Consider the following 19,508-nt stretch of genomic DNA (forward strand, 5'->3'; position numbering starts at 1 on the left):
TATGTGAATCTGGTTTACCTGTCATGATGGACCATATGTGAATCTGGTTTACCTGTCATCATGGACCATATGTGAATCTGGTTTACATGTCATGATGGACCATATGTGAATCTGGTTTACATGTCATGATGGACCATATGTGAATCTGGTTTACACGTCATGATGGACCATATGTGAATCTGGTTTACCTGTCATGATGGACCATATGTGAATCTGGTTTACATGTCATCATGGACCATATGTGAATCTGGTTTACCTGTCATGATGGACCATATGTGAATCTGGTTTACCTGTCATCATGGACCATATGTGAATCTGGTTTACCTGTCATCATGGACCATATGTGAATCTGGTTTACCTGTCATCATGGACCATATGTGAATCTGGTTTACCTGTCATCATGGACCATATGTGAATCTGGTTTACCTGTCATCATGGACCATATGTGAATCTGGTTTACCTGTCATCATGGACCATATGTGAATCTGGTTTACCTGTCATCATGGACCATATGTGAATCTGGTTTACACGTCATGATGGACCATATGTGAATCTGGTTTACCTGTCATGATGGACCATATGTGAATCTGGTTTACCTGTCATGATGGACCATATGTGAATCTGGTTTACCTGTCATCATGGACCATATGTGAATCTGGTTTACATGTCATGATGGACCATATGTGAATCTGGTTTACACGTCATGATGGACCATATGTGAATCTGGTTTACCTGTCATGATGGACCATATGTGAATCTGGTTTACCTGTCATCATGGACTATATGTGAATCTGGTTTACCTGTCATCATGGACCATATGTGAATCTGGTTTACCTGTCATCATGGACCATATGTGAATCTGGTTTACCTGTCATCATGGACCATATGTGAATCTGGTTTACCTGTCATCATGGACCATATGTGAATCTGGTTTACCTGTCATCATGGACCATATGTGAATCTGGTTTACCTGTCATCATGGACCATATGTGAATCTGGTTTACACGTCATGATGGACCATATGTGAATCTGGTTTACTCGTCATGATGGACCATATGTGAATCTGGTTTACCTGTCATGATGGACCATATGTGAATCTGGTTTACCTGTCATCATGGACCATATGTGAATCTGGTTTACATGTCATGATGGACCATATGTGAATCTGGTTTACACGTCATGATGGACCATATGTGAATCTGGTTTACCTGTCATGATGGACCATATGTGAATCTGGTTTACCTGTCATCATGGACCATATGTGAATCTGGTTTACCTGTCATCATGGACCATATGTGAATCTGGTTTACCTGTCATCATGGACCATATGTGAATCTGGTTTACCTGTCATCATGGACCATATGTGAATCTGGTTTACCTGTCATCATGGACCATATGTGAATCTGGTTTACCTGTCATCATGGACCATATGTGAATCTGGTTTACCTGTCATCATGGACCATATGTGAATCTGGTTTACCTGTCATCATGGACCATATGTGAATCTGGTTTACCTGTCATCATGGACCATATGTGAATCTGGTTTACCTGTCATGATGGACCATATGTGAATCTGGTTTACCTGTCATGATGGACCATATGTGAATCTGGTTTACCTGTCATCATGGACCATATGTGAATCTGGTTTACACGTCATGATGGACCATATGTGAATCTGGTTTACACGTCATGATGGACCATATGTGAATCTGGTTTACCTGTCATGATGGACCATATGTGAATCTGGTTTACCTGTCATCATGGACCATATGTGAATCTGGTTTACCTGTCATCATGGACCATATGTGAATCTGGTTTACCTGTCATCATGGACCATATGTGAATCTGGTTTACACGTCATCATGGACCATATGTGAATCTGGTTTACCTGTCATGATGGACCATATGTGAATCTGGTTTACCTGTCATCATGGACCATATGTGAATCTGGTTTACCTGTCATCATGGACCATATGTGAATCTGGTTTACCTGTCATCATGGACCATATGTGAATCTGGTTTACCTGTCATCATGGACCATATGTGAATCTGGTTTACACGTCATGATGGACCATATGTGAATCTGGTTTACCTGTCATGATGGACCATATGTGAATCTGGTTTACCTGTCATGATGGACCATATGTGAATCTGGTTTACCTGTCATCATGGACCATATGTGAATCTGGTTTACACGTCATGATGGACCATATGTGAATCTGGTTTACCTGTCATGATGGACCATATGTGAATCTGGTTTACCTGTCATCATGGACCATATGTGAATCTGGTTTACCTGTCATCATGGACCATATGTGAATCTGGTTTACCTGTCATCATGGACCATATGTGAATCTGGTTTACCTGTCATCATGGACCATATGTGAATCTGGTTTACCTGTCATCATGGACCATATGTGAATCTGGTTTACCTGTCATCATGGACCATATGTGAATCTGGTTTACACGTCATGATGGACCATATGTGAATCTGGTTTACCTGTCATGATGGACCATATGTGAATCTGGTTTACCTGTCATGATGGACCATATGTGAATCTGGTTTACCTGTCATGATGGACCATATGTGAATCTGGTTTACCTGTCATCATGGACCATATGTGAATCTGGTTTACACGTCATGATGGACCATATGTGAATCTGGTTTACACGTCATGATGGACCATATGTGAATCTGGTTTACCTGTCATGATGGACCATTTGGGAATCTGGTTTACCTGTCATGATGGACCATATGTGAATCTGGTTTACCTGTCATCGTGGACCATATGTGAATCTGGTTTACCTGTCATGATGGACCATATGTGAATCTGGTTTACCTGTCATGATGGACCATATGTGAATCTGGTTTACCTGTCATGATGGACCATATGTGAATCTGGTTTACACGTCATGATGGACCATATGTGAATCTGGTTTACACGTCATGATGGACCATATGTGAATCTGGTTTACCTGTCATGACGGACCTTATGTGAATCTGGTTTACTTGTCATGATGGACCATATGTGAATCTGGTTTACCTGTCATGATGGACCATATGTGAATCTGGTTTACCTGTCATGACGGACCATATGTGAATCTGGTTTACCTGTCATGATGGACCATATGTGAATCTGGTTTACCTGTCATGATGGACCATATGTGAATCTGGTTTACCTGTCATGATGGACCATATGTGAATCTGGTTTACCTGTCATGATGAACCATATGTGAATCTGGTTTACCTGTCATGATGGACCATGTGTGAATGTGGTTTACCTGTCATGATGGACCATGTGTGAATCTGGTTTACCTGTCATCATGGACCATGTGTGAATCTGGTTTACCTGTCATCATGGACCATATGTGAATCTGGTTTACCTGTCATCATGGACCATATGTGAATCTGGTTTACCTGTCATGATGGACCATATGTGAATCTGGTTTACTGTCATGATGGACCATATGTGAATCTGGTTTACACGTCATGAAGGACCATATGTGAATCTGGTTTACCTGTCATGATGGACCATATGTGAATCTGGTTTACCTGTCATGATGGACCATATGTGAATCTGGTTTACACGTCATCATGGACCATATGTGAATCTGGTTTACTTGTCATGATGGACCATATGTGAATCTGGTTTACCTGTCATCATGGACCATATGTGAATCTGGTTTACCTGTCATCATGGACCATATGTGAATCTGGTTTACCTGTCATCATGGACCATATGTGAATCTGGTTTACCTGTCATCATGGACCATATGTGAATCTGGTTTACCTGTCATGATGGACCATATGTGAATCTGGTTTACCTGTCATGATGGACCATATGTGAATCTGGTTTACCTGTCATGACGGACCATATGTGAATCTGGTTTACCTGTCATGACGGACCATATGTGAATCTGGTTTACCTGTCATGACGGACCATATGTGAATCTGGTTTACCCGTCATGACGGACCATATGTGAATCTGGTTTACCTGTCATGATGGACCATATGTGAATCTGGTTTACTTGTCATGATGGACCATATGTGAATCTGGTTTACCTGTCATGATGGACCATATGTGAATCTGGTTTACCTGTCATGATGGACCATATGTGAATCTGGTTTACCTGTCATCATGGACCATATGTGAATCTGGTTTACACGTCATCATGGACCATATGTGAATCTGGTTTACCTGTCATGATGGACCATATGTGAATCTGGTTTACCTGTCATGATGGACCATATGTGAATCTGGTTTACCTGTCATCATGGACCATATGTGAATCTGGTTTACCTGTCATCATGGACCATATGTGAATCAGGTTTACACGTCATGATGGACCATATGTGAATCTGGTTTATCCGTCATGATGGACCATATGTGAATCTGGTTTACCTGTCATGATGGACCATATGTGAATCTGGTTTACCTGTCATGATGGATCATATGTGAATCTGGTTTACCTGTCATGATGGACCATATGTGAATCTGGTTTACCTGTCATCATGGACCATATGTGAATCTGGTTTACCTGTCATCATGGACCATATGTGAATCTGGTTTACCTGTCATCATGGACCATATGTGAATCTGGTTTACCTGTCATCATGGACCATATGTGAATCTGGTTTACACGTCCTGATGGACCATATGTGAATCTGGTTTACCTGTCATGATGGACCATATGTGAATCTGGTTTACCTGTCATGATGGACCATATGTGAATCTGGTTTACCTGTCATCATGGACCATATGTGAATCTGGTTTACACGTCATGATGGACCATATGTGAATCTGGTTTACCTGTCATGATGGACCATATGTGAATCTGGTTCACCTGTCATGATGGACCATATGTGAATCTGGTTTACCTGTCATGATGGACCATATGTGAATCTGGTTCACCTGTCATGATGGACCATATGTGAATCTGGTTTACCTGTCATGATGGACCATATGTGAATCTGGTTTACACGTCATGATGGACCATATGTGAATCTGGTTTACCTGTCATGATGGACCATATGTGAATCTGGTTTACCCGTCATGATGGACCATATGTGAATCTGGTTTACCCGTCATGATGGACCATATGAGAATCTGGTTTACACGTCATGATGGACCATATGTGAATCTGGTTTACCTGTCATGATGGACCATATGTGAATCTGGTTTACCTGTCATGATGGACCATATGTGAATCTGGTTTACCTGTCATGATGGACCATATGTGAATCTGGTTTACATGTCATCATGGACCATATGTGAATCTGGTTTACCTGTCATGATGGACCATATGTGAATCTGGTTTACCTGTCATGATGGACCATATGTGAATCTGGTTTACCTGTCATGATGGACCATATGTGAATCTGGTTTACCTGTCATGATGGACAATATGTGAATCTGGTTTACTTGTCATGATGGACCATATGTGAATCTGGTTTACCTGTCATGATGGACCATATGTGAATCTGGTTTACACGTCATGATGGACCATATGTGAATCTGGTTTACCTGTCATGATGGACCATATGTGAATCTGGTTTACCTGTCATGATGGACCATATGTGAATCTGGTTTACCTGTCATGATGGACCATATGTGAATCTGGTTTACCTGTCATGATGGACCATATGTGAATCTGGTTTACCTGTCATGATGGACCATATGTGAATCTGGTTTACCTGTCATGATGGACCATATGTGAATCTGGTTTACCTGTCATGATGGACCATATGTGAATCTGGTTTACCTGTCATGATGGACCATATGTGAATCTGGTTTACCTGTCATGATGGACCATATGTGAATCTGGTTTACCTGTCATGATGGACCATATGTGAATCTGGTTTACCTGTCATGATGGACCATATGTGAATCTGGTTTACCTGTCATGATGGACCATATGTGAATCTGGTTTACCTGTCATGATGGACCATATGTGAATCTGGTTTACCTGTCATCATGGACCATATGTGAATCTGGTTTACGTGTCATTTTGACGAGTGTAGATGCAGTAGTAGGAGTGTAGATAGAGTGCAGATACAGTAGTAGAAGTATAGATAGATTAGTAGGAGTGTAGATTGAGTAGTACAAAGATGAGTGAGCTTTCTTCCAGGACGTGGCATGTCGACTCTTTGATTCCCGCCAGGAATGAAGACGCTCATAGATCTTCACACTTTGCTGCAGGGGACATCAAACATTTGTGGCCACTGTAGGAAGAAGTGTGTGCTCCAAGTGGAGATGACAACTTCGGAACATCTTTTAAAAAGCCCAAGTGATCATGTGGTCATCGGGGCAGGAAGTAAACATCATGTGGTCATCACGGCAGGAAGTAAACATCAGCGCGTGAATCACTTTCATTTAGCAGCCACACAGCACAGTTAGTGTACTGTAATGTGTGCTTAGTGTACTTGCACCCTCCTCTCCAACAGCACCTCTTTCATGCCTTAAATCATCTGTACACACATTCCATGGCAGGTTGTCTCCCAGCACAACAATTCTTTAAAAAACATCACTTCACTCATTTTTTATGTCTTATAAACATTTTGACTGAGCAAATATCATTCAACCACTTTTCATGTAAGTTTTTACATCAAAATAAAATATTCATATATATATATATATATACTATATGTGTGTATATATATATATTTATATATATATATGTATGTGTATGTATGTATATATATATATATATATATATATATATATATATATATATATATATGTATGTATGTATGTATATACAAAGCCCAAAAGCAGTGAAGTAGTCAGCTTGTGTAAATGCTAAATAAAAACAAATCCTTTCCAACTTATATTCAATTGAATAGACTGCAAAAAACAAGATATTTCATGTTCACACTGAGAAACTTTACAATATTTTGCAAATATTAGCTCATTTGGAATTTGATGCCTGCAACATGTTTCCAAAAAAGCTGGCACAAGTGGCAAAAAAGAGTGAGAAAGTTGAGGGATGCGCATCAAAGACTTATTTGGAACATGCCACAGGTGAACAGGCTAATTGGGAACAGGCGGGTGCCATTAATGGCTATAAAAGTAGCTTCCATGACGTGCTTAGTCGTTCACAAACAAGGACAGGGCGAGGGTCACCACTTTGTCAACAAATGCCCGAGCAAATTGTTTAACAACAACATTTCTCAAGCAGCTATTGCAAGGAATTTAGGGATTTTACCATAAAAACCTTCAGAGAATGTGGAGAAACCACTGCACGCAAGCCATGATATTACGCACCTTGGATCCCTCAGGCGGTACTGCCTTAAAAAGCCACATCAGTGTGTAAAGGATATCACCACATGGGCTCAGGAACACACCAGAAAAAACACTGTCAGTAACTACAGTTGGTCGCAACATCTGTAAGTGCAAGTTAAAACTCTACTATGCAAAACCAATTTTTTGGTTTATTTATCAACAACATCCAGAAACGCTTCGCTGGGCCCGAACTCATCTAAGATGGACTGATGCAAAGTGGAAAAGTGTTCTGTGGTCTAACCAGTCCACATTTCTAATTGTTTGTGGAAACTATGGACATCGTGTTCTCCGGACCAAAGAGGAAAAGAACCATGGGGACTGTTCTAGGGTTAAAGTGTTGTAGTCAGCATCTGTGAGGGTATGGGGGTGTATTAGTTCCCAAGGCATGGGTAACTTACACCATTAATGCTGAAATGTACATACAGCTTTTGAAACAACATATTTTGCCATCCAAGCAGCGTTATCAGAATCAGAAATACTTCAATAATCCCTGAGGGGAACTTAAGATATTCAGCACAACCCCATTTAAGAGCAGACAAACATTACAGGGAGGCAGAACAGGATTGCTGACGGGTCTGCCACCTTCCTGCACCCCTTACAAAAAAGGTGAGAAACCGGTAAACGCTAGGGGAGCGGGGGACGAGAGAGAAAAAAATCAGTGTTAGCCTGGAGAGGGAGAGGAGGTCCAAACTCAGGCCAAGGAAAAAATAATAATAACACAGCATGTGTGTAAGAAGGAAACGTCAAACATCAAAGAACACAAAGGACAGTGATGGACGCCCCTGATTATTCCAAGCAAGACAATGCCAAGCCAGGTGTTACAACAGCGTGGCTTTGTAGTAAAAGAGTGTGGGTACTAGACTGGCCTGCCTGTAGTCCAGACATTGAACATGTTGCAAGCTAAAGTAGTCGAAGGGAGACAACTTGATCTGTACATTAAGCAAGAATGGGAAATAATTCCTCAGTTCCCAAACCTTTACTGAATGTTATTAAAAGGAAAGGCCATGTAAAACACTGGTAAACATGCCCTTTTTGGAAATGTGTTGATTAAATTCTAAGTTCTTGATTATTTGCAGAAAAAAAAAAGTAGAAGTTTCTCAGTGTGAAGATGAAATATCTTGTCTTTGCAGTCTATTTAATTGAATATAAGTTGAAAAGGATTTCTTGTATTCTCTTTTTATTTAGCATTTACACAACCTGACTACTTCACTGCTTTTGTGTGTATATATATGTATATATATATATATATATATATATATATATATATATATATATATATTTAAATGCCTTTGACTTTCGGCCCTCAACCACATTGTTTTTAACGTACATCGTTGAATTATATATAAAATAATATAAATAACAGACAAACGATGTACTTACCAAAGTTGCTTAAGCAAAAGTTGCTTTCGAGGGTTCCTCGTCTTTTACATTTCTGCCGACACAGAGCCACGGAGTACTTGAGAGCTACACACACACACACACACACACACACACACACACACACAGACATAATTAGCTTTAATAGCAGTGCAGACGAGAAGAAGCAGGCTGCTAGTTACGTGTGATCCTGCTGGTGGCGGGCGGCGTGGTGGTGGGAGGGGGCGTGGTCGCCACGGAGAACTTCTTGGGGCGGAACTTGTAGTGGCCGACGAAGCCGTCCGCCGTCAGGCTGAGGTCCGACAGGAACTGGACCACCAGCCGGTTGCCCTCGGACAGGACGGGCCTAGAAAGCGGGCGGCGGTCAAACATCAGGGCCGTCCGACATGAAACCTCATCAGCACCTACGGCGGGGGGCTGTCTCCGCAGTATTTGCCGATCTTCTTGGCGTCGTTGATTTCGCCGCCGTTGAAGATGGAGACGTGGTCGTAGCGGCAGTAGTTGTCTCGCTCCACGTCGAACTTCTCAAAGGTCACTTCGATGATCTGAAAGTCAGAACAGCAGCTGCTCACTCGTCAGCTCCACTTGACCTTTTTGCTTAAAAGTCAGAAGATTTTACAGTAAAAACGTCCAGAATTGTACTGTACAAATAACATTCGGTGGGGAAAAAATTAATTTCCGTGGAAAATTCTGGCGACTTAGCTGCCAGTTTTTTACTGTAAAATGAACTGTTTTTTTTAAAAATAGTGTGTTAAAAAAATGTGTACATTTTACTGTAAAAATAACAATGGTAGTACATTTCAATTTACAGTAATTTGGTGTAAAAAAAATAAATTTTAGTGTAAAATTCTGGTGACTTACCTGCCAGTTTTTTACTGTAAAATGAACTGATTTTTTTTTAAAATAGTGTGTGTTAAAAAAATGTGTACATTTTACTGTAAAAATAATGGTAGTACATTTCAATTTACAGTAATTCGGTGTACAAAAAAAACTACTACTAAATTCTGGCGACTTATCAAACAGTTTTTTACTATAAAATCTACTGATTTTTTGTGTGTGGAATGTATGTTAAAAAGAATCAGAACATTTTACTGTAAAAATAACAATGGTAGTACATTTCAATTTACGGTAATTTGGTGTAAAAAACCTACATTTTAGTGTAAAATTCTGGTGACTTACCTGCCAGTTTTTTACTGTAAAATCAACTGTTTATTTTAAATAGTGTGAGTTAAAAAAATCAGTACATTTTTCTGGCAGAATTTTACTGTAAAATAACAATGGTAGTACATTTCAAATTACAGTAATTCAGTGGGGAAAAAAATTAATTTCCGGGGAAAATTCTGGCGACTTAGCTGCCAGTTTTTTACCGTAAAATGAACTGTTTTTTAAAAAAAATAGTGTGTGTTAAAAAAAATGTGTACATTTTACTGCAAAAATAATGGTAGTACATTTCAATTTACAGTAATTCGGTGTACAAAAAAAACTACTACTAAATTCTGGCGACTTATCAAACAGTTTTTTACTATAAAATCTACTGATTTTTTGTGTGTGGAATGTATGTTAAAAAGAATGAGAAAATTTTACTGTAAAAATAACAATGGTAGTACATTTCAATTTACGGTAATTTGGTGTAAAAAACCTACATTTTAGTGTAAAATTCTGGTGACTTACCTGCCATTTTTTTACTGTAAAATCAACTGTTTATTTTAAATAGTGTGAGTTAAAAAAATCAGTACATTTTTCTGGCAGAATTTTACTGTAAAATAACAATGGTAGTACATTTCAAATTACAGTAATTCAGTGGGGAAAAAAATTAATTTCCGGGGAAAATTCTGGCGACTTAGCTGCCAGTTTTTTACCGCAAAATGAACATTTTTTTTAAAAAATAGTGTGTGTTAAAAAAAATGTGTACATTTTACTGTAAAAACAATGGTAGTACATTTCAATTTACAGTAATTTGGTGTACAAAAAAAACTACTACTAAATTCTGGCGACTTATCAAACAGTTTTTTACTATAAAATCTACTGATTTTTTGTGTGTGGAATGTATGTTAAAAAGAATGAGAACATTTTACTGTAAAAATAACAATGGTAGTACATTTCAATTTACGGTAATTTGGTGTAAAAAACCTACATTTTAGTGTAAAATTCTGGTGACTTACCTGCCATTTTTTTACTGTAAAATCAACTGTTTATTTTAAATAGTGTGAGTTAAAAAAATCAGTACATTTTTCTGGCAGAATTTTACTGTAAAATAACAATGGTAGTACATTTCAAATTACAGTAATTCAGTGGGGAAAAAAATTAATTTCCGGGGAAAATTCTGGCGACTTAGCTGCCAGTTTTTTACCGTAAAATGAACTTTTTTTTAAAAAAATAGTGTGTGTTAAAAAAAATGTGTACATTTTACTGTAAAAATAATGGTAGTACATTTCAATTTACAGTAATTTGGTGTACAAAAAAAACTACTACTAAATTCTGGCGACTTATCAAACAGTTTTTTACTATAAAATCTACTGGTTTTTTGTGTGTGGAATGTATGTTAAAAAGAATGAGAAAATTTTACTGTAAAAATAACAATGGTAGTACATTTCAATTTACGGTAATTTGGTGTAAAAAACCTACATTTTAGTGTAAAATTCTGGTGACTTACCTGCCATTTTTTTACTGTAAAATCAACCGTTTATTTTAAATAGTGTGAGTTAAAAAAAATCAGTACATTTTTCTGGCAGAATTTTACTGTAAAATAACAACAGTAGTACATTTCAATTTACAGTAATTCAGTGGGGAAAAAAATTAATTTCCGGGGAAAATTCTGGCGACTTATACTGCCAGTTTTTTACTGTAAAATGAACTGTTTTTAAAAAAAATAGTGTGTGTTAAAAAAAATGTGTACATTTTACTGCAAAAATAATGGTAGTACATTTCAATTTACAGTAATTCGGTGTACAAAAAAAACTACTACTAAATTCTGGCGACTTATCAAACAGTTTTTTACTATAAAATCTACAGATTTTTTTTGTGTTGAATGTATGTTAAAAAGAATGAGAACATTTTACTGTAAAAATAACAATGGTAGTACATTTCAATTTACGGTAATTTGGTGTAAAAAACCTACATAATTAGTGTAAAATTCTGGTGACTTGCCTGCCAGTTTTTTACTGTAAAATCAACTTTTTATTTTAAATAGTGTGAGTTAAAAAAATGTGTACATTTTTCTGGCAGAATTTTACTGTAAAAATAACAATGGTAGTACATTTCAATTTACAGTAATTCGGTGTACAAAAAAAACTACTACTAAATTCTGGCGACTTATCTAACAGTTTTTTACCATAAAATCTACTGATTTTTTTGTGTGGAATGTATGTTAAAAAGAATCAGAATATTTTACTGTAAAAATAACAATGTTAGTACATTTCAATTTACAGTAATTTGGTGTAAAAAAACTACATTTTAGTGTAAAATTCTGGTGACTTACCTGCCATTTTTTTACTGTAAAATCAACTGTTTATTTTAAATAGTGTGAGTTAAAAAATCTGTACATTTTTCTGGCAGAATTTTACTGTAAAAATAACAATGGTAGTACATTTCAATTTACGGTAATTTGGTGTAAAAAAAAAACTACTACTAAATTCTGGCAACTTATCAAACAGTTTTTACTATAAAATCTACTGATTTTTTTGTGTGGAATGTATGTTAAAAAGAATCAGAACATTTTACTGTAAAAATAACAATGGTAGTACATTTCAATTTACAGTAATTTGGTGTAAAAAAACTACATTTTAGTGTAAAATTCTGGTGACTTACCTGCCAGTTTTTTACTGTAAAATCAACTGTTTATTTTAAATAGTGTGAGTTAAAAAAATCTGTACATTTTTCTGGCAGAATTTTACTGTAAAATAACAATGGTAGTACATTTCAAATTACAGTAATTCAGTGGGGAAAAAAATGTATTTCCGGGGAAAATTCTGGCGACTTAGCTGCCAGTTTTTTACTGTAAAATGAACATTTTTTTAAAAAAATAGTGTGTGTTAAAAAAAATGTGTACATTTTACTGTAAAAATAATGGTAGTACATTTCAATTTACAGTAATTTGGTGTACAAAAAAAAACTACTGCTAAATTCTGGCAACTTATCAAACAGTTTTTACTATAAAATCTACTGATTTTTTTTGTGTGGAATGTATGTTAAAACGAATCAGAACATTTTACTGTAAAAATAACAATGGTAGTACATTTCAATTTACAGTAATTTGGTGTAAAAAACCTACATTTTAGTGTAAAATTCTGGTGACTTACCTGCCAGTTTTTTTAACTGTAAAGTTACAGATTTTTTTTTTACAACAAAAAGTCAGTATATTTTACATTAAATCTGGCATAATTTTACTGTTAAAATAATATGGGTGGTACATTTCAATTTACATTAATTCGGTGTAAAAACAACGACATGTCAGGGTAAAATTAAAGCTACTTAGCTGCCAGTTTTTTTACCGTGAAATCTAGATATTTTTTTTTACAATGTTTGTTGAAAAAGTCAGTATATTTTGCAGTTTTACTGTGAATATAAAATTGGTAGCACATTTCAATTTTTAGTAATTTGGTGTAAAAAAATACATTTTAGGGGAAAATTCAGATGACTTAGCTGACATTTTTTTACTGTAAAATCTACAGATTTTTTTTTTACAATGCATGTTAAAAAAAGTCAATAGATTTTACTGTAAACATAACAATGATAATACATTTCAAATTACAGTAATTTGGTGTAAAAAATATATATTTCAGGGTAAAATTAAAGCGACTCAGCTAACAGTTTTTACTGTAAAATCTATGGACTTTTTTTCAATGTCTGTTAAAAAAAAAGTCAGTATATTTTACAGTAAAAACTGGCAGATTTGACTATAAAAAATGACATTGGTAGTACATTTCAATTCACAATAATTTGGTGTTAAAAATAAATTTTAGGGTAAAATTCTGGCAACTATGTTGTCTTTTTCTTTAACTTTAAAATGTATAGATTTTTTTATGGTGAATGTTTAAAAAAAGTCATTAGCTTTTACTAGCAGAATATTACTGTAAAAATAACATGGGTAGTACATTTTAATTTACAGTAATTAGGTGTAAAAAAAACTACATGTCAAGGTAACATAGCTACTAAGCTGCCAGTTTTTTAATGTCAAATCTACAGATTTTATTTAAAATGTATGCTAAATAGTCAGTATATTTTACAGTTAAACTGGCAACATTTTGCCGTGGTCGTACATTTTAACTAACAGTAATTTTGTGTGAGAAATTACACACCAATTTTTTACTGTAAAAGCTACTGATTTTATTTCACAGTGCAGGGTCAAAAAGTCAGATTTTTTTTCCGTTAAAAAAACTTGCAGAAAATAGTCAACATTTTTCCTTAAAAAAGAAGCAAGTGGTACTGTTTTTAATAATTTTGTGTAAAAAACACTGAATTTTACCGTAAAATTCTGGAGATTTAGCTTCCAGTTTTTGTTTTTTAATGTAAAATTTAGAGATTTTATTTCACAGTGCAGGGTCAAAAAGTCAGATTTTCTTTCCGTTAAAAAAACTTGCAGAAAATAGTCAACATTTTTCCTCAAAAAAGAAGAAAGTGGTACTGTTTTTAATAATTTTGTGTAAAAAACACTCAAGTTTACCATAAAATTTTGGAGATTTAGCTTCCAGTTTTTGTTTTTTACTGTAAAATTTAGAAATTTTATTTCACAGTGCAGGGTCAAAAAGACAGATTTTTTTTCTGTTAAAAAAACTTGCAGAAAATAGTCAACATTTTTCCTCAAAAAAGAAGAAAGTGGTACTGTTTTTAATTATTTTGTGTAAAAAACACTGAAGTTTACCGTAAAATTCTGGAAATGTAGCTTCCAGTTTTTGTTTTTTACTGTAAAATTTAAAAATTTTATTTCACAGTGCAGGGTCAAAAAGTCAGATTTTTTTTCCGTTAAAAAAACTTGCAGAAATAGTCAACATTTTTCCTCAAAAAAGAAGAAAGTGGTACTGTTTTTAATAATTTTGTGTAAAAAACACTGAAGTTTACCGTAAAATTCTGGAGATTTAGCTTCCAGTTTTTGTTTTTTACTGTAAAATTTAAAAATTTTATTTCACAGTGCAGGGTCAAAAAGTCAGATTTTTTTTCCGTTAAAAAAACTTGCAGAAAATAGTCAACATTTTTCCTCAAAAAAGAAGAAAGTGGTACTGTTTTTAATAATTTTGTGTAAAAAAAACACTGAAGTTTACCATAAAATTTTGGAGATTTAGCTTCCAGTTTTTGTTTTTTACTGTAAAATTTAGAAATTTTATTTCACAGTGCAGGGTCAAAAAGTCAGATTTTTTTTCTGTTAAAAAAACTTGCAGAAAATAGTCAACATTTTTCCTCAAAAAAGAAGAAAGTGGTACTGTTTTTAATAATTTTGTGTAAAAAAACACTGAAGTTTACCCATAAAATTCTGGAGATTTAGCTTCCAGTTTTTGTTTTTTACTGTAAAATTTAGAAATTTTATTTCACAGTGCAGGGTCAAAAAGTCAGATTTTTTTTCGTTAAAAAACTTGCTGAAAATAGTCAAAATTTTTCCTCAAAAAAGAAGAAAGTGGTACTGTTTTTAATAATTTTGTGTAAAAAACACTGAAGTTTACCATAAAATTCTGGAGATTTAGCTTCCAGTTTTTGTTTTTTACTGTAAAATTTAGACATTTTATTTCACAGTGCAGGGTCAAAAAGTCAGATTTTTTTTCCGTTAAAAAAACTTGCTGAAAATAGTCAAAATTTTTCCTCAAAAAGAAGAAAGTGGTACTGTTTGTAATAATTTTGTGTAAAAAACACTGAAGTTTACCATAAAATTCTGGAGATTTAGCTTCCAGTTTTTGTTTTTTTACTGTAAAATTTAGACATTTTATTTCACAGTGCAGAGTCAAAAAATCAGATTTTTTTGGTTAAAGCAAAACTGGGAGAAAGTTGCCAAAATTTTACTGTAAAAAAAATGTTAGTACTGATTTTCAATATTTTTTATAAAAACACTGAATTTTACAGTAACATTTTGGTGGACTTAGCTGCCGGTGTTTTACTGTAAAATTTAAATATTTTACAGTGTACAGTAAAGTCAGTACATTTTACAATAAAATACTGGCGGCTCAGTTGGCAGAATTTTACTGTAAAAATGCAATTGTTAGCGTTTTTCCATTTACAGTAAAACACTGTAAAGACAACTGGCAGACAATATTTACTACAAAAAATAACAGTACTGATTTTCAGTAATCAGTGTAAAAAATAGCATGAATCATCAAAAAATCTACAGATTTTATTTAGCATGTATGATAAATAGTCAGTATATTTTATAGTAAAAACTGGCACAATTTTACTGTGGTTGTACATTTTAATTTACAGTAATTTGGTCAAAAAAAAAAATGTTCCTGGGGACAATTCTGGCGACTCAGCTGCCCGTTTTTACTATAAAATCTACTAATTTTATTTTAAGTGCACAGTCAAAATATCAGATTTTTTTTCGTTTAAAAAAAAAACCTGGCAGAAAATTGCCTAAATTTTTATGTAAAAAAAAGAAGGTGGTACTGATTTTCAAAAATTTTATTTAAAAAACATTGAATTTTACAGTAAATTTCTGATGACTTATGCTGTTAGGTTTTTTTTTTGTTTTTTTTACTGTAAATCTACAGATTTTATTTTACAGTCCACGGGCAGAAATTATCAAAAAATCTACAGATTTAAAAAAAAAAAGTAACCTGGTTCTTTGGTGCCACGATGTGCCAGGAGCAGGTCACGCCGGCCGGGTAGTCCCTCTCCGGCCAGTTGGGGGTTTTGAAAGTTCCGGAAGGGTTTGTCCAGTCTGCCGCCACAGTACTGCTCACCTGCGGGAGAAATAATGCGTGTGCGACTGTCAACAGTCTGAGACCAGGAAAAAAAAAAAACCTTTAGCAGCAATAAGCACATCAGAACACGTTACGGTGTGCAAAAACTCCAGACTCGTAGTGGTCTGAAGCTGCTCCATGGGGTGGGGCTTTGTGTGGTGGTCCACATCCCAGATGTCAGGGAGTTTTCCCGGTGTCTTTCCCTGTGCTGGTCTCACTGGGGTGTGTCCATTGCAGTGGAGATAAGGATTGTTTTTGGTTTGGGCGAGCAAACATTCCACCAGTGTGTCTGCTCTAATTTTCCACTCTGACTCTACAATTATTTCAATGCTGAATCGAGGCCAGACATAAGTAGACTCTGCTTACAGATATGCGATAGAGTGCAGATATTGTTGATACCCGGTGAAGGTTTGACAACGTGGAGCGGACTAATCCAGTCCCGTGAGGGTTTTCTGGGGGGAAGTCTGCCAGGGACTCTGTGTGTTAGAACCAGGCCAGCTGACCAACCAGCCATTAAAATTCCTCTTGGAGACGTTGCGACCCCGCGCAGAGGAAAAGTCTACGTGTGTGTGTGTGTGTGTGTGTGTGTGTGTGTGTGAGGAGTGGGGGGGGGGGGGGGGGGGGGTTACAAAGAAATGTCCCATGTGAGCGAGACATGTTGACAAACAGGACAACTTCAAGGTCCAAGTGTTTGTGGCCTCCGCTAGTTTGGCGGCTGCAGAACGTCAGAAACAACAAAAGTTCCACTGAGAACAACTTTTTTTAAAATAGAATTTTGGGACGTCTGCAGCACGTGGAAGGAAAAAAAAAAAAAAAAGGCAAGTTATCATGCGGGCTGGGCAACTTTATGGTGCAACTTTTCCTGTCCAGGAACACAGGAGGGGCTTGAACCTACCCCAGCAACGTGACTTTTTATGTGATCTACTCACATTTGAAATAAAAAGAGAATACAACAAGTCCTTTTCAACTTATATTCAATCGAATAGACTGCAAAGACAAGATATTTCATCTTCAGACTGGGAAACTTTTGTTATGTTTTGCAAATATTAGCTCATTTGGAATTTGATGCCTGCAACACTTTTAAAAACAAGCTGGCACAAGTGGCAAAAAAGAGTGAGGAAGTTGAGGTATGCTCGTCAGACTTATTTGGAACATCCCACAGGTGAACAGGCTAATTGGGAACAGGTGGGTGCCATGATTGGCTATAAAAGCAGCTTACATGAAGTGCTCACTCGTTCACAAACAAGGACGGAGTGAGGTTCACCACTTTGGTCACCAGTAAATTGTTTAACAACATCATTTCTCAACGAGCTATTGCAAGGAATTTAGGGATTTCACCATCTACGCTCCCTGATATCATTAAAAGGCTCAGAGAATGTGGAGAAATCACTGCACGTAAGCGATGATATTACGCACCTTCCATCCCTCAGGCGCTACTGCATCAAAAAACGGACATCAGTGCGTAAAGGATATCACCACATGGGCTCAGGAACACTTCAGAAAACCACTGTCAGTAACTACATTTGGTTGCTACATCTGTAAGTGCAAGTTAAAGCTCTACTATGCAAAGTGAAAGCCATTTATCAACAACATCCAGAAACGCCGCCTGCTTCTCTGGGCCTGAGATCATCTAAGATGGACTGATGCAAAGTGGAAAAGTGTTCTGTGGTCTGACGAGTCCACATTTCAAATTGTTTTTGGAAATATTCAACATGGTGTCACCCGGACCAAAGGGGAAGCGAATCATCCAGACTGTTATTGACGCAAAGTTGAAAAGCCAGCATGTGTGATGGTATGGGGGTGTATTAGTGCCCAAGGCATGGGTACCTTCTGTGAAGGCACCATTAATGCTGGTCCATGGTCAATACAGGTTTTGGAGCAACATATGTTGTCATCCAAGCAACGTTATCATGGACGCCCCTGCTTATTTCAGCAAGACAATGCCAAGCTACGTGTTACAACAGCGTGGTTTCGTAGTAAAAGAGTGCGGGTACTTTCCTGGCCCGCCGGCAGTCCAGACCTGTCTCCCATGGAAAATGTGTGAAGCGTAAAATAGGACAGCGGAGACCCCGGACTGTTGAAGGACTGAAGCTCTACATAAAACAAGAATGGGAAAGAATTCCACTTTCAAAGCTTCAACAATTAGTTTCCTCAGTTCCCAAACGTTTATTGAGTGTTGTTAAAAGAAAAGGTGATGTAACACAGTGGTGAACATGCCCTTTCCAACTACTTTGGCACGTGTTGCAGACATGGAATTCTAAGTTAATTATTATTTGCAATAAAAATTAAAGTTTATGAGTTTGAACATGAAATATGTTGTCTTTGTAGCATATTCAACTGAATATGGCTTGAAAAGGATTTGCAAATCATTGTATTCTGTTTATATTTACATCTAACACCATTTCCCAACTCATATGGAAACGGGGTTTATACTTCAACATTTCTCGACCCATTTTAAAAATTCCAACACCAACCATTTCAACTCATTCAGAACATTCAAGTTGTTTATCATTTTCCAAAAAAATTCCCGCTTTTCTTGAAATTCCCAAATTTGGGTGAAATTCCCATAGCAATGAATGGGACATTCTTCAAAGTTCCACAACCCCCACATTTTGCATTTGATTCAAACGGTTCCCACTTCAAAATATTCAGCCTGTGAGGGAATTGTGTGCTCTCTTTCAACAATTCGAAAAATAATTCCAGGAGCTTTCACACACAGTTCCTTCAGGAACGGCCTCATCTAGTTTGATGCCATGTTTTGTTGTGATGTATTTACTCACACATTTGTCAACAATGATGTAACACAGTGGTGAACATGCCCTTTCCCAACTACTTTGGCTAGTGTTGCAGCCATGAAATTCTAAGTTAATTATTATTTGCAAAGAAAAATAAAATTCATGAGTTTGAACATGAAATATGTTGTCTTTGTAGCATATTCAACTGAATATGGCTTGAGAAGGATTTGCAA

At 36.2% G+C, this 19,508-nt stretch overlaps 2 protein-coding genes across 8 annotated transcripts in view; one reads left to right on the forward strand and one right to left on the reverse strand.

Moving 5' to 3' along the window:
* The window catches only part of pcolce2b (procollagen C-endopeptidase enhancer 2b), a 39,814-nt gene that overhangs the window by 12,565 nt on the left and 7,741 nt on the right, over positions 1–19,508 (reverse strand). The window contains 5 exon segments of the mRNA XM_061921244.1: positions 8,664–8,747; positions 8,843–9,006; positions 9,069–9,205; positions 16,415–16,507; positions 16,509–16,540. Of these exon segments, the coding sequence (XP_061777228.1) occupies positions 8,664–8,747; positions 8,843–9,006; positions 9,069–9,205; positions 16,415–16,507; positions 16,509–16,540 (510 nt within the window).
* The window catches only part of zgc:92594 (uncharacterized protein LOC436996 homolog), a 61,888-nt gene that overhangs the window by 12,416 nt on the left and 29,964 nt on the right, over positions 1–19,508 (forward strand). The gene's annotated exons all lie outside the window — the stretch shown is intronic.

Source organism: Nerophis ophidion, linkage group LG15, assembly GCF_033978795.1.
Source record: "Nerophis ophidion isolate RoL-2023_Sa linkage group LG15, RoL_Noph_v1.0, whole genome shotgun sequence".
Lineage (NCBI taxonomy): Eukaryota > Metazoa > Chordata > Actinopteri > Syngnathiformes > Syngnathidae > Nerophis > Nerophis ophidion.